This window comes from Zeus faber (assembly GCF_960531495.2).
Source record: "Zeus faber genome assembly, chromosome: 1".
Lineage (NCBI taxonomy): Eukaryota > Metazoa > Chordata > Actinopteri > Zeiformes > Zeidae > Zeus > Zeus faber.
This window is the reverse complement of record NC_137193.1, coordinates 31,710,859-31,735,920: the sequence shown is the minus strand read 5'-3', so window position 1 is coordinate 31,735,920 and position 25,062 is coordinate 31,710,859. Positions and strand designations below refer to the sequence as shown.

The 25,062-nt window shown below is 43.7% G+C and overlaps 2 protein-coding genes across 2 annotated transcripts; one reads left to right on the top strand and one right to left on the bottom strand.

The window, feature by feature from the left end:
- Positions 1-284: 284 nt before the first annotated feature.
- c1galt1a (core 1 synthase, glycoprotein-N-acetylgalactosamine 3-beta-galactosyltransferase 1a) lies at positions 285-3,783 on the top strand (the record flags this gene model as incomplete). The annotated part of the gene is made up of 3 exons (XM_080023554.1): positions 285-890; positions 1,587-1,710; positions 3,707-3,783. 3 exons carry the CDS (start codon positions 285-287, stop codon positions 3,781-3,783), a joined length of 807 nt encoding a protein of 268 aa, XP_079879680.1.
- Positions 3,784-6,063: 2,280 nt separating this feature from the next.
- On the bottom strand, positions 6,064-22,287 carry col28a1a (collagen, type XXVIII, alpha 1a; the record flags this gene model as incomplete). The annotated part of the gene is made up of 34 exons (XM_080023439.1): positions 6,064-6,236; positions 6,537-6,813; positions 7,352-7,509; positions 7,663-8,217; positions 9,414-9,450; positions 9,534-9,569; positions 9,655-9,735; positions 9,845-9,913; positions 10,046-10,114; positions 10,201-10,269; positions 10,401-10,469; positions 10,583-10,651; positions 10,742-10,810; positions 11,001-11,069; positions 13,072-13,143; positions 13,392-13,460; positions 13,570-13,641; positions 13,790-13,858; positions 14,228-14,296; positions 14,386-14,454; positions 14,550-14,618; positions 15,090-15,158; positions 15,340-15,408; positions 15,525-15,593; positions 15,879-15,932; positions 16,857-16,901; positions 16,991-17,035; positions 18,345-18,371; positions 18,948-18,992; positions 19,091-19,144; positions 20,027-20,086; positions 20,772-20,792; positions 20,886-21,451; positions 22,197-22,287. 34 exons carry the CDS (start codon positions 22,285-22,287, stop codon positions 6,064-6,066), a joined length of 3,504 nt encoding a protein of 1,167 aa, XP_079879565.1.
- Positions 22,288-25,062: the final 2,775 nt, after the last annotated feature.

Sequence of the window (25,062 nt, the reverse complement as noted above, 5' to 3'; positions counted from 1 at the left end):
TCAATCTGGCCAGATTCCTGTCTTAAAGCACAAGGCCAGTGGTGTAGAAGTAAACGGACACGTTTCACAGCATATCCACAGAGGTAAGGCTCTGATTACTATCTATAGGTTGGTTGGACGATATGGTGGTGTGGCACTGGAGTTTTGGTAATACTACCGACATTTTGCAATGATTCACAATTGGTTAAACATGTATATGTGTACTTTTATAATGAATGATTTCAGGTATGGACCGAGAGGTGGCTGCTAATCTCTCCCAGACAACACGGGTCTTGTGCTGGATCATGACAGGTCCTAAGAATCTGGAGTCCAGAACCAAACATGTCAAGGCCACATGGGCCAAGCACTGCAACAAGGTGCTGTACATGAGCTCTGTGGAGACAGACTTTCCCACGGTGGGGCTGAACGTGAGTGAGGGGAGGGACCAGCTCTACTGGAAGACCATCAGGGCTTTTCAGTACATCCACCAGCACCACCTGGACGACGCCGACTGGTTCCTGAAAGCAGACGATGACACATTTGTTGTGGTGGAGAATCTGCGACACACCCTGTCCCGCTACAACACGGAGAGGCCCTTCTACCTGGGCCGAAGGTTTAGCCCCTTCATGCACCAGGGCTACATGAGTGGCGGGGCGGGCTATGTCCTGAGCAAGGAGGCAGTAAGGAGATTTGTCGGGGCTTTTGCAAGTGGCAAGTGTACTCATGTCTCTGACATTGAAGATATGGCATTGGGGTTGTGCATGGAGGCCATGAAGGTGGAGGCAGTGGACAGCAGAGACCACATGGGGAGAGAAACGTTTCATGCCTTCCCACCAGAGAACCACCTGGTCAGGCAGCCCTCCAGGCCAAGACCCTGGTTTCTGATTTATGACTACTACACACCAACAGAGGTGCGTGAACTATTTGATTTGGTATCTGAGCCACACAAAGTATTTTATTGGTCACATCCATATGATTATTAATTCAACATAGAACATAAGGGTAAAGGGGATTAAAAATCCTAAATCTGCAATGACATGAATATACATTATATGAATTATAAATTTCGAGTACTACTACTTTCCGGTTATTGCCTTTAATGCATAATTAAGAAGTGAATTCTTTATCAGACCTGCGGCAAACTTGAGATGAACAGGACTGGTTTAACCGGTTTAACAAAAAAACTGTTAATCAAACATTGTTATGAATTCTGTAGAACAGGGCTTGTTCTACATGTTTTTTTAGCTCCTCTTCAGGCAGCTCCTCTTGCTCAACCAATGTTTGGCTATGAGATTCGACCACTATTTGCGCCACCGGTTAACAAGTGGCTAACAAGTGGCTAACAAGTGGCTCTATCGCAACCTAGCAAACATAACGTGCTGCTTCGTATTTTGGGATTTCTAGAGCTGATTTGCATATTGAGGGAATGCCCCTTGGAACCCAGCATCTGCACTTGAATCAAAAAAGTTTGATTTTGGAGCCTTGCCTGTCTGTCTGTCATGATTTACGACTGGGTCTCCTGTACCTTTGATTGTAGTTTATATTGGTCCTTAAATATAAATATCTTCGTCAAGAGTTGTTTGCTAAATTGATCCTTCTCTCTGCAGGGTCCAGGTTGCTGTTCAGATTTTATAGTGTCATTTCACTACATTAACCCAGTTGGAATGTACACGTTGCAGTACTTTACACACCATCTACGACCATACGGGTACCACTACAGGTACAATCCTGGTAACCACACTCAAAGAAATAGAACCCTTGAGTCGAGGTAACACAGTTTCTGGTTTCAGCACAAAAAACACATTTCGAACAGTGGGACTTTCATGCTCAAATACACTGTTGTGCGAGATTGACAGGTTCAGAGCCGTCTCATCACTGTGGCCAATTTGCGTTGAAGCAATTATGTATATATATTTTTTTATTTGAAATGTATTTGCTTTTGCCATGTTTGACAATTAATACATTTTTTTTATTGACTTGTGGCTTCCTTCAAGGAGCTGAAAGTAACTGCCCCGATGAGGTTTCTATGTGTTTGTGTGGGGCTAATTTCCAAAGACCCCTTGATATGAAGAAACGTGGCCCATGCAAGTTTCTAACAGAAGAGGATCGTTCGTATTTGCACTGCTCATTCTTCGCACTACTAACAAAGAGAAGTAACTGATCTCAAAAAACAAATGTGATAATTAGTCTCACCCACAGAGCTACTTGAGAAAGGTGTTTTCATATGGAATGTATGATGATGAGAAAAACAAACCTATCAGGATTTTTGTGCTATTTAAACTGGGACCTTGCCATGTGGTTGTAACTAAAAATGGTATATGCTAATGCTGTAGAAAATATATTTACAAATCTAAATGTCATCGCATCTTTTGTTTGTTTTTTACTTGGCATGGACACCTGCAGAATATTTGCTGTCTGTGTAGACTTTGAGGTACAGCCAGTCAGATATTGGGAACACTGCTTCCCTATCAAACTGTAATGCCATATTTATTCATCAATCGTCTCTGGCTGGCTTGTGTGCAATGGACTTCCATCAGTGTCCACTACTGTAACTGTAGGAGAAGGAGTAGTAGGTCTGCACCAGGAGGGTGGAGGTTCTGCCATATTTCATACGGGACGTACGACGACAATGAAACAATCACACCTATCAGGATGTCTGTGCTATGTGAACAATGAAACAATCAAACCTATCAGGATGTCCGTGCTATGTGAACTAGGAATATGTAATGTGGCTGTAACTAAATGTACATTTGGTGAATATGTCAATTTCCATCACAAAGCTGATGACACAAAGCTATGTAGAGCCAAATCTTACAGATGCTATAAGCGCCCTCACTACTTGTCTATTTGCTATCAGTTATTGAATGAGTACAAAGTTTTTTTGTTTTTTTTAACGAAATGAAGACAAGACAGAAATCCTTTTGGTCGACCCCAAAGCCAACAGGGAGGAACTCTCTGCAAGGTTTGGAAAACTGAATTCCTGGATTAAATCAGATGTAAGAAGCCTGGGTGTTATTCTGAGTTAGGTTTTACCCCCTATATAATTACATAGGTTGCAGGTAGGAACCCAATCTGACTTGTTCCTCAGCGCATTTCAACAATTGGGAGGGCGCTTTCCAAAAACCTTCATAAGGCACCTGCTCCATGACAAACCTTAATTTGAATACTCCAGCTCTCACATTGTGTTATCATTTACTGAATGTAGTAGGGGACTTTTACTTTTTAAAGGAGCCACGGCCATTTTTAATTAAACCCATTCTAAAAAGCAGAAAAACCTAGTGGTATTACTAAAGTTTACAGTTAGTTAATACCTGCCGTATGTCCATACGGCTGTCCCCAATTACTCATTGCAAGTAATTATAATGAAACTTTTTTTGTGATGCTAAAAGGTAAATGTAACTATCTACCGGGAGTTGATTTCCAGTGGAACAGTGTCAAAACAGGCCACTGATTTCGTAAACAGACAAGCTCCACGGCATATCCACAAAGGTTAGGCTCTGATTACTTTCTTTAGGTTGGTTGGACGATGTGGTGGTGTGGCACTGTGGAGCTTTTGGTGGCACTGCCGCATTCTGGCATGGTTCACAATTGGTTAAAATGTATATAATATGTGTAGTCTTATAAATACCGTCGTAATGAATGAATGAATGAATGATTGCAGGTATGGACTGAGAGGTGGCCGCAAACCTCTCCCAGACGACACAGCTCTTGTGCTGGATCGTGACAGCACCTAAGAACCTGGAGTCCAAAACCAAAAACATCAAGGCCATGTGGGCCATCGCTGCAACAAGGTGCTGTACATGAGCTTCTGAATCGGACTTTCCCACGGTGGGGCTGAACGTGAGCAAGGGGGGGGACCAGCTCTACTGGAAGACCATCAGGGCTTTTCAGTACATCCACCAGCACCACCTGGACGATGCCGCCGAATTAATTATGCACAAGCAATGGGTCATTTAACATATAAACTTAATTGTAGTTTATAACATAAACTCCAATTCCAAAGACGTTTCCACATTAATGGAGCAATATTATTGCTCCATAAATGCGGAAACCTCTTTGTCAAATGTGGTTATTTGCTTAATTTGTCTTTCTCTCACCCGGTTTCTGTTCAGATTTTATAGTGTCGTTTCACAGCTTCCTGCTTCCAGTCTCTTACATAAATGCGGATGTCGCCAAAAGAGCTGATTCACCGAGGGGCAAATCATGGGACCCAACATTTTAATAAAGAAAAATAGCAAACCTATCCTTTAATATGCAACTACAAATTATATTGAAAACAACTCCTTTGATGTGTTAACATAAGCTGTGGAAAAATAAGGATCTGTGTCCGTATTCACAAAATACTTTATTTCACCACTAGGGGGTCTCGCAAATAGCAGTAAAAGTTTGTAGTTAAAGGTTTCCTCTTAAAACCTATTCACAAAGCTGCTGAGACCGACTTTTACTCAGGAATGGGAGAAATTTTAAGCTACGCGAAAGGGCGGGGTTAACCTCGTTGCTATGGATGATGTCATGTTTCATGAACAAACTTACTATGCCAACAGTGATTGGCTGACAGGGGATGGGTCTCTGTCCTTGATTTCATTATAGAAACACCGTAGAAAGAGGTATCATGTTGCCATATTCAAATGAAGATTTTAAAATAAAGATGTAGGCTTGTCACTCATTACACATGAAACCAAGAATAATATACTGACTAGTCAAGTATATGTTCATCAGTCTTCCATGGCTGTATCTCTACTGACAGATGACTGAGATACACCCAGTTGGCCTGTGCTGCATCACTGCATGTTTCCTGTTTGTAGAGTTGTCAAAACTTTGATCTCTGATGTTATGGGGTTGTTTTGGTTTGTTGGTGAAGTGACTGCATCCCTGACTAGCTCTACTATTATCACAATACCCTCATGATTACGGAGATACCCATTTTTAAAAGGTCAGTATCATTAAATGCCTCTTAAATGTTGATGCAATTACGAGGCGGAATGCCGGCAGCAGCCGTTTTCGGATTGTTTGTGATTTGGTCTTAGTGATTTAGGAGTCCTCCCGACTACCCCTAACTTTTCAGATTCAAGAGCTGGTTTTAGTACAAAAACACTTTGTGAAAAACTCTCAGACCAAAAATGTAGCAGTCCTAAAATTAGGACTGAAACGGCCATTATTTTTAAGAGTATCTCCTAAATCAGCAAGTTGGGAGCAACTTTTAGACTCTAAGATGTTTTGTGGAAAGGGGTGCTGATGCATTACAGTAAGTCAGTAAGTCAATAAACACACAGAATGCTGAAATGAGACCAATGTTTATAATCCCCTCGAATAAGATATTTACTTTGCTATTAGCTCATGTCTCAGAGAGGCCATACTTTAGCACTTGGTTACAAGTGTTATATTCACAGTAATTGTGAATACAATCTATTAAGGTTAGAAAAAATGAGCAATGCATTTCTGCATGTTATTTATTGAAATACATTCATTTCTTTTTTTATACTCTACATGTTTGACTTTACAATTCCTTCCATGGCTTTTTCTGTGTTAGACAATTAATACATTATACAGTCAATCTACATAATGAGGGTTAATGTTTCTGTTAAACTATATTGAAAAAGCAAGGGCTCGAGAAAGAACTTGTTCAGAAAAAGGCGACTAAGTTGACGTGATATGAAACTAAACATGAAACAATACTATTCAAAACTGTTGAATTCACAGTAATCACATTAAGTAGACCATTAAAAAACAAATGCCAACCCTTTATTTTTTTGTTTGTTTTTATCCTGATTCATCAAATCCTGATGTTATTGATTTGTGAAACTTATGGCTATGGCTGGAGCATTTATTGCCGGTGTGGCCGTCCATGGGTTTAAATACATAACAAGGATAGTAGAGACTGCCCAGAGGTCCTCTGCTGCCCTCCAGTCCCTTGCTCCCCATTGTCGTCTATGGAGTGTGACAGAAGCGACTTCTGCCCGATCCTTGGTCCAACGGTAAACGACGGACCCTGTATCCCTCAGGGGGCATCCATTCGCATCCACGGTGACAACAGTGGGAGCGTGCTGGCTTCGCACACGCCTCTTCCGCCCGCAGCGATGGGTGTTACGTGTACACGCAGGCATTCCTGCAGCTGTCTTCGTTGTCAAAGTTGTTTGCATTGCCCTGGCAACCCCCGTACCAGAACTGGCCGCATGCGTTCGCCTCTCGGTCGTAATACCACCTCACCACGTATTGGCGGCAGGGACCCGGGTCCAGGGGCTGACGACACGTGGAATCTGAAAGGGCAAAATGAAGCTGGAAGTATTAGTGGCTGTCTTTAAAGGAGCTGAGAATGGCCTCCCAGTTGAAGTGGAGGGAGAGATTACTATCACAAGTCCCGTACACTTGCATAGTAGTTCTATCCAATGCAAGAAAACAAACAGATGGGACAACTATATAGACATATATTTTTCCACGTAGATGTAACTTAAAATAACTTATTATAATAATAATTATACATAATGCAGCATTCACCTGCATCAGTTAGCGGTACACAACATATTTCCCCACGTCATCAAGAGTTTTGTGTGCTATACCTGACACAAAGACCTCAGGCAGGGGTGTGGGAGTCGATGAGGCAACCTGTGATGTCTGTGGGACATACAGCCGGTTCATTGGCGTCTGTGACCCTGCCACAGAAACCATGTGAGGGCGCTGCTGTTGGTTTCCCGCCCAGCCAGGAAGGGTAACCGCATCTTCAGGTGGCACATTGAAGGGCTGCTCATAGATTGCTGCAGGCTGGCTGATTTCCTCTAGGCTCTCATCAAAGCCCATTAATTTTGGGGATAGCGGAGTGGAAGCAGTGGCTGTGATCTATGAAATGCGGGCAGAGAAATGTGAGAGAATTCTGTTAATTAATGAAGCTACTGTAGCACCTAGTTCCGGCAGCTCGTATTGTCGATGACAGAGCCCTAATCTCCTGCCGCCGCCAAAACCAAGTATACCAAGTATATAAAGGACCCCATATGCCCCACTGTTTTATCTGTATTGAACGATAACAATTTTCTGTTCTGCTCTGTTGGGGGGGGTGATGTAAAAAAAGGGGTTGTGGTATGGGGATGGTGGGGTTTGACCAGCCATACCCGACCTGGATCTATTTAATTGGGCACAGGATAAGAGTGGCTACATACCTGTCGCTCGTTGGTTGGTCTCACGAGCAAAAGGTAAAACCCCCATCCCCACACACTTAGAGAGAGGAGCCCTGTCATGACCTGTGTCCATCTGCTCCGGGGGTTGTTCTATCAAGTCCCCTCTCCACGATAAACTTGAGTGTTTTCTACAACCCCGTCTTTGGTCTTAGCCAAAATACACTTTGAGGCACCACGTACGGACGTAGGCTACTGTTACTTACCTGTGTGTACTCTGGTGAATCAGGTGAAGTGCCCTTGTCTGGAGACTCCAGGTGAATGTCATTAGTGGGCACAGCCAGAGGTGGAAGGAAGGATTGCGGAATGAACAGCGTGCCATCATCATGCTCGCATATCCGGCTAAGCAGCCTGCTCTCCAGAGCTGTGCCCAAAAGTGTAAATAAATGGACAGAATAAGAAATGAATACAGTAAGATAGTAAGACTGATCAGATTTGAACAGAAAAATATATTAGCAAGAGTAGGTAAATGGCTGTGCGAAATGTGGATTACATTTCCAAGGGAGTGTTTGCTTACTGGGGAGTGTCATGAAGTCATCAATAAGGTAGACGTGTTCCTCGTCAGGGTCAGAGGCGATGGCTTTCATCTCCGCCCGAAACTCCGTATACAGAGGATCCGTGTGGCTCACCACGCCTATAACAAACACCTCGATTCCGGACGCCTGTGCCTCGGCGGCTGCACCCTCCGGCTGCACACTGTCCCGCTCGTCGGCCTGGCCATCCGTCAACACCACGGCCACCTTCCGCACATCAGGCCGGGAGGCTCGGAATAGCTGGACGGCGCGGTGAATGGCGCTGCCTGTGAAGGTGCCCTCTCCCAGGTAGGGCATCCTCCTGACAGCCGCCTTGATGTCCTCCTGGCTGGACTGCTCAGACAGGCTGACCACCACCATGTCCATGTGGCTGTAGAGTACCACGCCGATGCGACTGGCCTCACGGCTCACCGGCAAGCGGTCAATGAGCGCTTCCACAAAGTCCTTGACCACCTCGAAGTTGTCCGGCCCCACGCTCTCCGAGCTGTCGATGACAAACACTAGCTCCAGGGGGCTCTCCCTGCACTTCAGGCCGCAGCCTGCAAGAACAAGAAAGGAGTCCACAAAATTAGTGCAGATTAGAGATCTCCCACAACATTTTGCTATAAAATCAGAATCAATGTCAGTATCAATAATTTGGCAATTTGACCTGGTGAGGTGGATGCATTGAAATATACAGCCATGCAGACCAACGTCAACAGATCTATGCAGAATAAAAATTTAATTCCAAAAATATGCATACAAGATAGAGTGCGAAAACTACATCAAGCTGTTGACAGCCTTTTTCACAGGGGGGTGGGGGTGAATCACGGTAGCCAATTTAATAATCTAATTGGCTCAGAGTGCTAAATATGTAGAGATGAATAGATAAATATGAACCATTGCTATACAAATGAATATGAGTGTGTACACTGTAGATCGTATTGATGAATGAATTAAATATCCATTAACATGTATGTGTCGTGTATATACATATTTATTTTTTTATTTACAGATGAGCATTACAGATATGAAAGGAAAGGTGATTTGAGAAGTGAGAGTTTTGGTGTTGTTTGGCTATGTTGCGGTTAGATTATGGTCCAAGGCGATTGCTTGTTTGGGAGGAAACAGGGATTGGGTTGAGTAACTGTGGTGTGGGGACGGTATGGTTTAAGCAGCCACACCTGTCTTGGGTCTAGGTACAGTGGTACCTCGACTTACGACTGTAATTCGTTCTATAAGAACGGTCGTATATTAAAACAGTCGTATGTCGAACTGATTTTTCCCATATAAGTTATGAAATCATGAAGTGTGAAAATAAACAAAATACACAGCACAAACACAGTAAATATGAAAAAAATATTGATAAGCCACGAACTACGTGCACACGCGATGAAGGTCGCCTGCTGACTGACTGCTGACTGGCCGCTGACACGCCAACCGCAAATTTCCATGGTCGTATCTTGGAGCAGTCGGTTGCAAGTCGATACAAATTTCCGCGACTATCGCTACTCATATTTTGGATTAGTCGTAAGTAGATGCAGTCGTAAGTCGAGGTACCACTGTAATTGGGCCCAGGGCCAGGGTGGCTGTACGCCGGCTGCTCGTTAGAGCAATCAATGGGCTTGTTCCACCTTGCCCACTCTCTACAATAAAACTGGTACTTTTCAACCCCATTGCCTGTGTCTCTGTGTCGGAGGGCCCTGGAAACGCCACTCGGGTGGGTGGTGCAGGTGGAACGGCAACAGTAACTTACCACAAATTTCCCTTATTATTTTGATGACTTCGTCTCTCTACGGATGGAAGACGGGAGAATTAGACGAGGTTTCACTGTGGAGATCAAATCGTGCTACTTGTAGCCTATCCCACTACTCACCGTCAGCCCGGGGTCCCCTTTTTCACCAAGCTTACCCTGCAGGGTAACACTCAGATTTAGGACACAAAGCATCTTTTACCACTTTAGACTGCATTGTTGGTTGCACAATGTCTGTGCTTACCATTGGTCCAACAGATCCAGGTTCTCCAAAGTCTCCCTTGTCTCCCCTCCTTCCGCGGTCCCCAGGAATGCCCCGATCTCCCTGCGCATGTGTGAGAGCGTGTATTTAGAACAAACACACATCAGCTAACGGGGATCATCAACGTCAAACCGATGTGAGACAATGCATTTTCATTTTTTTGCTCTCCGACCTTTTCTCCTGGATGTCCGTCTCCTGGTGGCCCACGAGGGCCCATCATTCCCTGAAATCCCGCCTCTCCCTATAATTCATTGAAACAAAAAAATTCCTATCACAGAGTTCATTCATCTATTACAAAATTGGGATAACTATATTTGCACAAAGGCAAAAGTTTCTTCAATGAGACCATGAAGCCGATCACCTATTAAAATACCTTTGGCCCCTGGATTCCTTCTCCTGGTGGCCCTGGCAGGCCGTTGGGGCCAGGTTGACCAACGGAGCCCTGAAAAACACACAGGTCACGTCAAGTCGTGCTGTGATAGTGAGATAAGAGGTTCTGTTATCAAACACATATGCACACACACTTACTTTCATGCCGAAAAGTCCAATTCCAGGAGGACCAGCTGGTCCCGGGACCCCGGGGGGACCTCTGACACCCTGAATTGACACAGTACAAATTAATTCACACACAAAAACTCACATCTTAGACCATAGCCCGCTTTTCCTCTTTGGCTCACACACACACACACACACACACGCACACACAATTCACAAAGTTGGGGGCTAACCTTGGGCCCTGGCACTCCTCTGCCTTCAGGTCCTATATCTCCGGGTTGCCCTGGCAACCCTGGCAGCCCCTACCATCCAGGTGAAACATTTAAATGAAAGATTTTTGTTACACTTTTGAGATTTGACATGCACTTGTATCTCATCTCATCATCTTTTGGTTATCCCTCTCTCCCTTTCTCACCTGGGCTCCCGGGTGGCCTTCTCCCTTTAACCCCGCCGGCCCGACAGGTCCGAGGTTTCCCCTTTCACCCTGGATGAAGACACACACCCAATCAGCTCGGGCAGTCGTTGAGTAGTTTTATCTTTAACGGTACCTCCGTCTCGCTCGTGTTCGCATTACCTTAGGCCCAGTGATTCCGACGCCGGGCTCTCCGACGGGTCCGCCGGGGCCCGTTGGGCCAAGCTCTCCCTGTTACAAAGGAAACCCATGGTCATGACGGACTAAATGGTGGCCTGTATCATACATGTATGTATCGCATTGCCACTAGTTTTTCTGTCTTTCTGTACTAGTGATGCAAAAAATTTCAAAATCAAGTTACGTATTTATCTCTCATGCATCCTGGCACATCCTTTGCTATAATGAATGTGGCTTTAATTACCTTGGGGCCCGGTAAGCCCCGCCCTGGAGACCCAGGTAGACCCATCATTCCCAAGCTGCCAGGCTCGCCCTGAATAAATCATGCATAACCGAGTTAGTGTGGAGAAACCTACTCAGTCGGGATCTATGTTAACTATGTGAGCCGGAGAACTCATCCGTCTCCTACACGAGATTGGTTCCAAAGGAAAAAAACCAAATGACTGTCTTTGCCTTTGTCTCGGATGCAAGATGTGTGAAACAAAATGTGCGTCTGGCCGACCGTCTTGTCTCCTTGCCTCGCCTTTAACTCCAAAATTCATTATTACATCGTTAAGTCTTTTCACCTGTTTTCAGCAATTACTTTCTAAGATGTATAATGTGTTTGAAACAAATCACTGAGTTCACTTTACAGGGACTTTAAGTAAAGTTTCCTTTACAGCAACCGACATGCAAGTTTCAGATAAACAGCTTAAAACAACACCAACAACACTGTGAAAACAGCATGTTCACCTGTCCCTACCCACTGTAACTAAACGTTACCTTGAAATATAATCATTAAAATCCTTCAGAAATCGTGTTATTTTTGCATTACTGTATAAATCCATTTCTTATCTCCCGCTTAAACCATATTTTTTGTGAGTTATTCATTGTAGATTATGACAAATTTCCATTTTAGTTGGGTCCCAGAATATTATTAACTCAACCCTGTTACCTGAACACATTCACCCCTATGAAACGGAATAAAGTGGCATCATTAATTTTCGGAAGGTCGTTGGAAGAAGTACGTTCTCTCATTCTTTATGCTGTATTTTCACTGATATCTTGATAATGACCAGAGAAGGCCACTCCCAAGGTGCCGTGTTACCAAAATTATAGCTTGAAAGTAATCATTAAAATACATTTTAGGTAAATTAGCTTTACTAACTAGCATTCATGCTATCCCATTAGCATGAATGCTAGTTAGCCACATTCTGTCTATTTGCTAATTCTGTGCTCAAACCTCAACCCTGTTGCTCATTTGAACCATTATCAACAAAGAAACAGGAGGAAGTAGTCAACCATTAAGAACGCTAAACAGCAATCATGGCTGCACGCATTGGAGCTTGTTTATGTTGAGAAGGATTTGCTGTTCCTGGTAGGTATACCAACAAAAGCGCTGAACAGGAGAAAAGGAGAAAAGGAGAAAAGGAGAAAAGGAGAAAAGGTGAAAAGGAGAAAAGGAGCTGCTCTGTCGGCCCGTTCCATGCAGAGACATGAGAGGGGGATTGAAGTTATGTCCTGCTCTGCATTTTATTACAGAGGGCTCTTTACTGAACTATTGAACGGAGTCACAATGTGTAATTATTCTCCCTCATTGCAAGATTCTCTGAAAGGAAGCGGCACATAAATACCAATTACAAACGTTCCCTTTAAATTGTAAACTGCACTTTACAACGACCCTGTTCATTTACAATAAAACCCCCAAAGCTGAATGAGCCGTTTGCATATTCTATTTTGTCTCTGCATCAAAAAGTAATTGGTAGACTTTGAATTTCATCTGACTTGTGCTGCGGATCAATGTTGTCGAAAAATATCAGAATTAAAACAGCCAAACGCCGATCTCCCATCGCTGCCAATGCATTTACAGGGAACGGCCCCTCGCGGTCCTCCCATTTTTTCAGAGTGTCTGAGTATACGTCAACGGAGAACCTGCCGACTATAAACGCCCTGCGCTCTCTAGACGGGCGGCGTCCAAAAACGTACCCTGTCTGCGCGAAGGCATAACCAGGGCCTCGCAAAAACTCGGGAGGTGTGAGACGTAGCTCCCCACGCGCCGTGGCGCCACCCCCTGGTGACATCATTCGCGGCACGCGCTCCCTCGCGCCCTCGCGCTTGCGGCAGCTATAAACCAGGCCTTACATCTCCGTACAACTAAAACCTTTTCCCTGTCGTAAAATAGTTCTCCACCGGCATTTGGATTTTACCTCAGCGCTGCACTCCCCACACAACAAGCACAGGTCTGACCTTGACAGTACTTGTCCCTCACATTCCCAGTTACATTAATAGCCAAGAACTGGGAATGTTTGGGGGCGTTAAGCCTATATTTAACATACCTTAGCTCCTGCGGGTCCTACCGGGCCCGGGGACCCAGACAGTCCCCGTAGCCCCCGGTCGCCTCTGTCCCCCTGAAAAACCACAGCGGTGTTGTACAGTATTACTTATTACCTTTGGTTGTGTTGTCTGTGGCTAGACACTTCGAAGGAAAAAGTCAAATTTACTTAAGCTTTACCAACTGAATCAGAGGCAAAAAAAACAGTGTGCCGTGCCGGTATCACTGGGGACAATGTTTTTCTTTGTAGTCACACTTGCACAAAGGCAAACAGGAGGTCGGAGTGGACTACTTGGGGCGATGTCTGCCTCACCGCTATCTCACCTTCTCTCCGGCGACTCCTCTCCCTGGCACACCCTCTGGGCCTCGAGAGCCGGGTAATCCCATCTCACCCTGGGTATAAAAACAGTGGAGCATTAAACATATTGTAAAGGAAATAACAAATCGAGCCGGAGTAGTCAGTGAATCAGAGCGAGCTGTGAAGCCCCGGCTCCTCGCTCACCTTGGGTCCAACAGCCCCGTCCTCACCGGGAATGCCGGGTATACCGGAGGGGCCAGCGGGTCCCAGCTCCCCCTGGGCCGGTCACAGAAAGTCAAAAAGATATTTTGCTGTCAACTTTCATTCAATGGATCAATGTCCCGAAGGATTTTGAGTTCCCTGTGGAGTTTCTTGGAAATGGAGATGAACTTAAGCTGAGCGAGCCTGAGATGGCGTCTCTCACCTTTGGGCCCGGCTCGCCAATTCCCCTCTCTCCCTGTGGTCCGGCCTCGCCGGAGAAACCTTGATCTCCCTGGAGGAAGAAATGCACGTCGGCAACATTCAACTTTTAATCCATGAACTTTGAATTTTAAATTAAAAAGCATTTGTTCTGTATATGTTATGTCAGCTGGGTAGTCATTTTAGTCCAAGTTGCGGCACCTACTGTATATTGACGCTTTGGCTGCTAATGATCTTATTGGTCAAATATCAGCCATTCAGATTGATCTATACTTCCAGATGTCTAAAGGCGTAATTGGGTTGATAGTTCACCATGTAAGAAATATAAAAACTATACAAGTAGTCACAATAATTTGAATATCATTGGGAATATTTACATTGGAATTGACAAGATTACCAATTCCATTTGGACTTCAATCTTCACAACAAACACTCTACCAACCTTTGGCCCAATAATACCATGTCCCGGAGGGCCTCTCGGACCAGAGGGCCCTGCCGGCCCCTGGTCCCCCTGTAGGAGAAAAAATTCAAAGATTAAAGATTAAAATCTAAACTCAAAAAATGGCAGTAATAGCAACTTTGCTCTTTGATTACACTTGCCTTGTCTCCCTGGATGCCTGCCCCTGGAAACCCTACTGGCCCCAGCAGACCCGGGGCACCAGTGTGGCCCTGGAGGGCCAGCAGTAAGAGGTCAGACAGGTTGCCTTCCAACAAACACCTAACACCTTCTGTTTGTAAACCACCCAGCTAGTGGTTAACCGTACCTTATCACCTTTGATCCCCACTCCTTGCGGCCCACGGCTACCCTTAGGACCCTCATAACCTCTGTCTCCCTATTGAAGAAAAGAACATGGGAGGGGAGGGGGGAGTTGCATGTGTTTTCTGTTAAACAAAAAAGATCACATTTAAGACCAAATATCAATTCTCACAGAAGAATGTTTAATATACTGTATAAATATATATATATACCATATATATATATATATATATATACTAAATATATATATATATTTACGTAAATATATATATAAATAAAAAATATATATACTGTATATATTTATATATATATATAGTTATATACTGTATATATTTACCGTATATATAAATACATGTACTGCTATTGCCTTATCAAAGACTACTACATGGCGATATGTGGCCTTGACGGGGGCTTCTATATCTAATCCATGACTTAAATGTATAGAATAATCAACATAATTTATATTATATAATCAATTTATCTCCATTAGAGACATCTAACATGTTTCTATGTGTAAAACGATCCCACTGGCTCGGCACAAATTTACCTTTGACCCTGGTAGACCCTCCCCTGGGAATCCCTGGGATCCTTGGATCCCAGGCGGCCCAGCTGGACCCTGGACAGTCAAGGCAGAGCATAAAAGACACAAAGTCAACCAAGCCATGATTGAACTCTTTTGATGCAGCTTGAGGACAACTTTTTCTTTTTTTGGGGGGGCGTGAGGACTTTGAGGTATAAATCAAATGAAAGCGTCTGCCAAACCATCTGCGGCGGTTGCTGAAGGTTCCCCCACTCACCAGCAGTCCTGGTTCGCCCCGGCCCATCGGCCCAGTGGGACCTGGCCTCCCTTGGTTGCCTTTGTCGCCCTGAGGAATATGCTCAGTGTCAGTGGACATTTTTTGTGATTACAGACGTACCGATGAGGTACTGAAACAACCTGATCCGGAGCGCGAGAACTGCATAGCGTTTGCTCGACATTCACCTTAGGGCCCGGGAAGCCAACGCCTGCATCGCCTGGGGGTCCCGGTGCGCCGCTCGGTCCACGGTCCCCCTTTTTGTTGGATGAAAAGGAACACTGTCAAAATGTCCCGCGCTTATGTTTGTGCTTCTGGGCATGGTGTTGTTTGTCTTCGCTAGTAGGTTAGTTAGTTCGTTAGTTCGTTAGTTAGTTAGTTAGTTCCTTATTTATTTATTTATTTATTTATTTATTTATTTATTTATTTATTTATTTATTTATTTATTCATTTAGTTAGTTAGTTAGTTAGTTAGTTAGTTAGTTAGTTAGTTAGTTAGTTTGTTTGTTTGTTTGGTTGGTTATAGCCAGTGCTTGTCTTACTTTAGTTCCAACAGTTCCCTCTGGGCCCTGGTCACCGGGTGCTCCTCTCGCTCCCTGAAATGGACACGGGTCCACAGGCCAGTGAGCAGTTTGTTTATTTCGTAAATGTATTTCTTTATTTTGAAATAGGAAAGCACATTTTTAAACGGTCCACATGGTGCTTTTCACAGGAACAAGTGCCAGGGCGGAGAAGCCACCCACAAAAAAAGAAGAAAAAAAACCTCAGACATACATATTCAATGCTCACTGCTGCCCTGCCAACTCCGATGGGGGGCAGTGAGCATTTAAGGAGGAGAGAGGGAGTAGATAGCATGTGCTAAAACACTAATCCTATGGGACAAAGTCCCTTCGGTGGCTGGAACAAAAACAGTGCAAGCCTGGGTTCATCGCTTTAGAGGGGCTACATTAGGAGGGGGATAAGGTGTAATCCACCGATCGCATTCCACAAGTGCAGAGCAGGAGACGGGCCTCACACTCCTGTGCGAGACTCCTGTGCATTCATTGCGGATGAAGGTCGACACAGAAACACTTAAATTCGACTATTTGCTCTTTCAGGTATGACGGATCATCCAACAATTAATTTCGTTTGTTGGTTGACTGGAATAGGACTAGGTCTGGGTATCTTCAAAAAGATTTTGATAACAGCAGCAACATCTACCTTGACCTCGATACCAGTTCCTATACAATGCCATTTTTTTTTTAATAATGGAAACACCAGAGCTTATAAATTGTTTAAAACGTTTTTTTTCCTTCTGTTTCTGTTTTTTGCCTCACTGGCACTGAAGAGAACCTCTCAGGCATCAAACTTTGGTATTGAACGCAAAGGAATATTTCCATACTCTATACTGTTAGGGCAATTTGGTCAACACCATAAAAGTATTGAATTCTGATAAACAGCCTTGAATCTGTGAGATGTAACATTTTTTCCATATTATCTTTTCACAAACCAAAGACCTAGAAACATGAAAACTCCCTCACCTGCTCCCCTCTGGGGCCCCGGGGACCTGGGGGCCCGTCCGGACCCTGTATTAGAGTACAACATATTATGCCATGTTTATAGAGGAAGTTTTTATTCGGAAGTTTACAAACATAAAGAAACAAAGAAAACCCACTTCTTCTCCCTTCACTCCGGAGGTGCCACACTCACCGCGTTCCCCCTAGAACACAAAGTGAGAAGCAAATCAACCGTAGTATAAATATCGCCAATCACCGTTGAGCACAGCAACAGGGAAAGTGTCTTAAATGTGTCTTATTATTGTTCACGAAAGCAGAAATTAAAAGGCAGGTCTACTATGATTAAAAAGGGGCTGAAGGAAAACTATGATTATTTATTCTTCTCTATTTTCATCTCTTTTATCAATGTTTTTGACTTGATTTACTGAAATAAAAGTCATTTTTTTCAGTGCTTGTGCACATAGATTTGGGTCTCTGATGGGTGTAATAGCACACAAACTGTGAAGTAAGGCAACGCAGTTAGTTTTATGTGGGGTCCCTATTTTCGGAAAACATGTGATTCAACAAGCCTCTCCACCCACGACTGGAGAAATTCCTTTGCCACTTTTTTTCGCGCATGCGCCAAAACACACTGGCATTATGTCAAAGCTAAGAGCTAAGCATGGGAACTGCTCTGTCGTTGGCTGCACAGACCAGCACAAATCTGTTCAAAAGAAAGAGGAATTAATGCCATCTGTCCGTGACAAAACTGGAGAAGAGGGAAATGTTTTGTCACATATTTTACCCTTCTCTCCCGTTTAAATATTTTCCCGTAAATCTCCCATATTTTGAACCTTTTGGAAAAAGGAAGAAAAAAAAGGTTGGCGGCGCACTGCACGCTGCACTCTGCTCCGCTGCACTCTGCTCCGCTGCACGATCCGCTGCGCGTTTCTTCAGACAAAACCAATAAGGACGGTGTGTTTTGATTGTAGATGTATTTATTTCCTAACTGAATGAAACAAAAAAAGCCCTGTGTTACCGCCCCACTCCCCGCCAAGCCACAAACAGCTCCGTAGTAGTGCGTGGGGAGAACCAGCCCATTTGCATTAAAGCAACACACACAGAAACAGCCGGCCGAGTACAGGAGGGGTATAGAGGGATGTTAGAATGGCTAGAATGCATATTCTGAGTGGTACAGTATTTCCAGCAAAAAAAGTTCAAAGACATGTTTTGAGGACCTCAGAGACCCATATTAACTTGTTGAAAAGGAGTATATACGGGACCTTTAAAATTAAAATCCCAAAATAAAAACAAAACTTTTCGTTACATGCAGTCCACCTGTTTTTTTGGCCTTGATTAAATGGTTTAATTTCAACTCCTGAAACCTTTCTGAAACCCAGCAAAATTGAAAGTAGTCCAGAAAGTAAAACTCAGTTGAAAAAGTGGAACTATAAAATAACATTTGTCTGATATTTTTCAGCATTTATCCTAAGAAGTTGGTTTTAAAGGCCCATTTCCACAATATCTTCCTACCTTTTCTCCTCTGGAGCCAGTTCGACCCTACAGAAAAAAAAAAAGAGATGTCACTTCAATCTGATTCTACATAATTACCATAATTGCAATGCCAACAGGTGAATGAATAGCCTCACTCTTAGAAAATAAAGTATAGAATTGTTCCTTTAGGGCTACAAGCGATTGATAATGGAAAGGATCTGTTGTGTTGCAAGATCAAAATTGCGAGGCTCGACTATTTCATCAAATACAGCCAGGATAGCAGCTCTGGGGTCAAGTTTCCCACTGAAAGTATGTACTATTAGTCGGCCATAATAATGTATTTAGATCATAATAAGCACAGTTAGACATGTTTGTGAGGTTATGATTGGATAACAGGATAGTATTAGTGTGCGGTGGGATTATCAAAGTTTGCCGTGGCAGAAAAAAGGGTGAACACCGCTCTAAGGCACACTCATTAACCCTTGGCCTGGGAACTGGTTTGTAATTTTGACCTCTAGAGACAAATTTGTAACTCACCGGTTCAAAAACGGTAGACGTTTAGTACCAATCTGGTACAAACTGCTGCCAGTGTGACAAACCGTTGTACCTCTAAGGTTGCAATGCGCTTTGAGCGCTCATTACCTGAAGGCCCTCCATTCCTTGCCGTCCGTTGATGCCTGGCTCCCCCTGCGGATGGTGCCAGCAGGCGAAACAGCACTGTCACATCTCCACTACATATTACTTTTGCATCAACAGGTGGATTATCATGATAAAAAGAGACTTACCCACTGTCCCTTCGGCCCCGGGCCTCCATCAGATCCCTGCTCGCCCTGTTTGCCCTTGAGATGAAAGAGAAGGGTGGGGGGAAAGGGGGAAAAGCATACAGCGCAAGTGAGATTATTATTCTCGCCCCCCTCGCTTTTTGGTTAGTTTTGTTTCCATGCGTGTACGAGCAAAAGGTGAGGCCGCGCATTCCCCCCCGCATGACCTGTCTGGGACACCCTCGGCCCCCACGCAATAATCCACCTCCACCTCCGTGCAGTAGGCTCACACCAACCTGTGTGTTTAATCTTCCCACCCTTGACCTTTGCTCCCCTACGCCCCATTCCTCCCTCCAAAAGCGCTGATTTTGAAATCACAGACCACCCCCCCCACCACCGGCCTTTCAGTAGGTGTTCTCGGTCTGCCCTGCTACACTTGCATTGTGGGATGGACTTCCTACTCTTTGGTCCCTGGCCAGATGCACCTGCTGGGATGAGGCCCCCCCCTCCCCCCTAACGTACGTGATGAGGGAGGGAAGAAGCCAGAGCCGACTGGGAGAGTTTTCCAGATGCTCAGCCACTGGGAATAACACACCACTGTCTGGGGATTAGCGAGCCTTTCTACGGCTGAGTAAACCACTTTCGAACTTGGCCAGCTGAACACAGCGGCGTAAAACGCGGGCGGAAATCCTCGCGCCCACCCCCACCACCCCCACCCCCACCTCCCCCATTCTCTCTGCATCCCTGCACGTGATGCTGGTCCCTCTCACTTACCTTCTTATCAGTGTATCAGAATCAATCAGGACTAAATGTATTTGCGAATACGTGTCATTTCGGCGTATGATTCCATGATTCCAAAGTGAAAATTTCTTTATGTTGGCACTCACCACTGGGAACCAGAGAGAGAGTGTGTTGATTTTGTTTTAGGATGTGGGAATCCAAAAAATAGGCTATACTCACAGGGCTTCCAGGAGGACCCCTCTCCCCCTTGTCGCACAGGCAGGACTTAGGCTGAGGGCACTGACACAAGAACAAAAATAACATTTTGTTTAAAAAAAATTTATATATATATATATATAGAGAGAGAGAGAGAGAGAGAGAGCGAGAGAGAGAATGTGAAATTATGAACATTTTAATTAAACAAAGCCATTAATCTCAGTTAAATGTAATGTTAATGTCAAATGTGAATTTCTTCTATGAAAATCCTTTTTGGATTTGAATTTGATGAATTGAAATGAAATGAAAGAAAACAGTGCCAATTGAGTCAACTGAATTCATGTTTTAAACCGCTTTGCCTTAAGGAGTTCATTAATGCAATCGGGTTCATCCATGGCATATATCATTTAACTGTGTTTTAATTCAATGTTACACGTTTCATTTAATGACATTTTATCTGGTCAGAGATCCGTAATTGAATGTTTGTTCCTTCCAAGCGCTCTCATGTTTGTATTTGAATGTATACATCTTGAAAATATGAAGAAGCAGGTAACCACAAACCACAAAATGGGCCTCAGTGTTTGCATGACCAAATAAAAAAAAAAGAAATCAAAGTAACAAGAAACCGAGCCTCAACATGTTGATCTTCTGCACACTTTGCTTACTTACCTGTTCATGGCAACTTGAATCGGAAATGTTTCCACAATGTTCGTGATTATACTTACTGTCACAGAGGTAGTTAACACTCTATACAAAGCTCAGTACTTACCCCCGTGTTGACGATTGTGTTCTGTAAGACAGAGACGAAAGAAAGTGAGACATAAAGAAGAAACAAATATGATTCCGGCATTTTTCACTTTCACATTGACCTTCCACTACTGACCAGCTCCTTGAAGAGTCTGTCTTCCAGCTGCGGGTCAGTCATGCTGAGGACGTACTGCTGCGCCGGGGCACTGGCAATGGAGCGCAGCCCGGAAATGACAAGGGCGTCCCGGGGCGGCCCGGAAGGGCTGATGGTGAGCACCTTGATGTTGTGGTTCTTGGCCTCGGCGGCGGCCGTCAAGGCGCTGGGGCTGCGCGGGTGGTCCACCCCGTCAGTCATCAGCAGCACCACCCTCTGGCTGCTGGAGGAGGTCTCCCGGTCGAACAGCTGCGTGGCGTTTGTGATGGCGTAGGCCAAGTAGGTGCCGTGGCCGATGTAGGCCATGGCCGCCACGCGGCCCTGGAAGACGTCCACGTCCTGCCAGTCCCGGAAGTTGTGCTCCACAGAAACGGTGCTGCTGTACTGCAGGGCGGACAGACGGACCCGCAGGCGCCAGCCAGGAGACTGGAGTTGCATGAGGCGGGTGCTGAAGCGCAGGACAAACTCTTTCTGCCTCTCAAACAGCAGGACCTTGGCCTTCTCTGAGCTGTCCACAATGAACATGATCTCCACCGGGCAGATGAGGACTGGACAAGGTATGACAACAACACTAAGCTTGAACACCAACAAGGGAACAGGGGCATAATAGAAGAGTTTGGGCAATTGACACATTGGCACAGCAGATGATCCACTGGAGTCCACTGACATTCCAGGATCAGGGGCAAACATTCTAGGGGGGCAAGTGAATAAATGGCGTACTAGCATACTGTTTAGTAGGCCAAACTACTGTTTAGTACTTCCAAACCCCTACAATGCTCAACTATCATGTGTAAGGTACCAGGTATTGTAGTATGCAAACACTGGACACTATGCTAACAAGTGTATCCAGCAATGCATTGTGAGGGCAGGACGATAGCCTGCCCAAAAAGCCATCATTCAAGTATGCTGAACAATAGTATGCCGATAAGTATATAGTACGTAGCCTAGTATGCAATTTTGGATGTAGGGCTGTAAGTCTTTTAGTTTGGCAAATTGAAGTCATGTCGGAGAGAGAGAGTCTGAAAATGGAAGGTGGCGAGTTGAACTTAAGACCAATGGGACTGGTCAAATTCAATACCATCATTGCAACTGTACTAGTCTAGGAGTCTTTCCAAATGTGAAGAATTTTGATCTTGGGTATACATTTCCAAACGTTTACATACTCATATACTGTATATAAACAAGCCGATTTAAGTAGTCTCATGTGTGTTTTTGTCTGGAAAGGCCACTTGTGGACCTGAGACAAGCTGGTGCTCGAGATTTCATAGACCCTGTCAAAGGTGATATTCTTACTTTTTCCTTCATTCAGAATGACCTGGTTATCATCTCGCTGTCCCTTTCTTCTCCTGCCGTGTCCGCTGGCTGTGAGTGACAGGACCAACATCATAACAATGCAAGCATGCCACCGCATCACGTCTTCGTTCAAGTCCAACCTGGAGCAAAATATCATGGAGCACAATGGATTTGACAGCTCAAAGTTCAAAGTTCAAAGTGTACTTTATTGTCAATCGTACCATGCAACACGTAATTACACAGAGGATCAAAATTGCGTTTCCCCATACTCCAAATATGCAAGTAATATTTGTAACACACAACATATGACATGAAAGTGCAAAAAGACAACAACGATAGACACAACAACACAACAAGACTAAGGATAGTCTTAATATACTCAAAAGTCAGAGTAATGAGCTGTTGCATGTCCTATGCTTTCTGTGAGATTAACAATGAACCACGCTTAACAACTTCAACACTGAAGTCTCTGTATTTGACAGCCCTGCTGCAAAAGGCTGCAATGAGCCATCAGCAACACAAGGGGGAGGCCATGCCACTAGGGCTTTTCCAAAAGGGGTTCAATTCTACCGCTTCATTCATCTCACAGTTCAATCTGCAGGTCTGTTGGTTCCACTGTCTTCTGACAGACAGAGGATGGATTGATGGACAGACAGACAGGCAGGCAGGCAGGCAGACAGATAGACAGACAGACAGACAGATAGATAGATAGATAGATAGATAGTTAGATAGTTGATCTACAATAATAATAAGATGGGATCATATGGAATGAAACACAGGGAATTTGATGTCAACATTGACATTCTTCTGTCTCCTCTCTTAAATGTTTTAATCGTATACACAGTATTTAAATATATATATATAAATATATATATATATATATATATATATATATATATATATATATATATATATATATATATATATATCGTGTCATATAATAATTTAAAAAAGTATTATTATTATAATTATTATAATTATTATCATTATTTTATTATTATTATTATTATTATTATTATAAGCACCACTACTGCTTAAAAAAAACAACGACAATAATAACAACAATTATTGTTATTATTATTATTATTATTATTATTATTATTATTACACCACTACTACAAGTACTTCTAATTCTACTACTACTTCAAAAACAACAGCAGCGACAACAACAACAATCATCATCATAATAATCATAACGTTGAATAATAATAATAATAATAATAATAATAATAATAATAATAATAATAATAATAATAATAATAATAATAATAATAATAATAATAACAGCCACAATATAAACTAATATCCAACGATTACATTACAACCAGTATCAGAAGAAAATGAAATAACAACAATTCCATTGCCCATAACACGTTCAGTTGGTCTCACCTAATGAGTCACTAATTGCTCGGTGCGCTAGAAGCCAGATCTGGTCCCGGGTCCTCGCTCGGTGTCTGCACACACACGCAGCGGTCAGCTGCTCTGGTCTGCAGCCCGCAGCGACGCACAGCTCCATCCACACCGATCCACACTGAATATGCATGAAGGCAGGGCCACAGGCTGCAAGATGCTTGGGCTGCACTAGGAACTATGCGCATGGCTGTAGCAGACATGTTCGGTCAAAATGATGTTATGGGTTATTACTCGATACAAAATTGGAAGAGTTGACTGAAAAAAAAAATGCAAAAAAAATAACCAAACCGAAATGCTCAATACCAACACCCAATAAGTTCACTGATAATGACTTCAACTACAGGTGAAAAATGTACTTTTTTTTTTTTTTTACTTTTTTCTTCAGTAATCATCGATCAGTTTTTACTTTTGTGATGCCCATCACTTGTGGGGTTTTTATGGCTTTTTTTTCATTTCAATACAAAAATACCTACAATAAACGTCCTGGAAAGTTGAAATGACTTGTCAGCCGTGACAGCTTAGGAACTGTGTTGAGGCCACAGTGCAAAATGTATCAAAAAGACATGCATGTCGTCCACTTATTTTGATGAAGTGACTTATCTCTTAAGTTCAAAAATTCAGCAATTTAATAATAATGTATACTTCATTTATTCCAGTGGGGAAATTAGTTCTCTGCATTTACTCATCTGGGAGCAGTGGGCTTCCGCCCTCGTAGCGACACCCATGGAGCAGTTAGGGGATTAGGTGTCTTCAGCACTTCAGCATGCTAGCAGCTGAGATCAAACTTCGGACCTGCTCTACTGCCTGAGCTACTGCCCCCGTAACAAACAATAAGTAAAAAACTCCACCAGGTGCTCACCGGGTTAGGGACGCATTGAAAGCGCAAGAGCGGGTCAACTTCAGCGAAACAATGAATATATAGTCAATTCAGAAGGTAGAGAGGTGGACGGACAACAATGCTCTGAGCGGTGGATATCGATATGAACTAGTCCCATTACCTTTTCCCATAATTCACACAGACAGGCCAGATAGGGCTCATCCCAATTCTTGTCATAAATCATAGACGTCTGAGAGTCATGCTATACAGTAGGCCCACTGACCCTGCTCTGAAAGCGTTACAGAAAGAAAGGGTTGAGGGTTGGATTTGGTGCACTTATATTTAGTAGTCTGTAAAACAAACATGTAATGGACCATAAATGGCTCAGCACCGGTGGAAAAGAAGTCAGATTTGACCACCATCATGCTATAGCGTGGAAGGTGTAGGGGCTGATATTATCAATTATCATCTGTTAGTGCTGTAATATCATTGTGAAATTTGGAATTTGATGTGATGAAATCCAGACATTTCCCCTAGTTTACTAAGATGATAAACTCTCCCGCATCTATGGCCCAGCCCTAGGACAGGGGTGTGTGTGTGTGTGTGTGTGTGTGTGTTGTATGTGTGTGTGTGTGT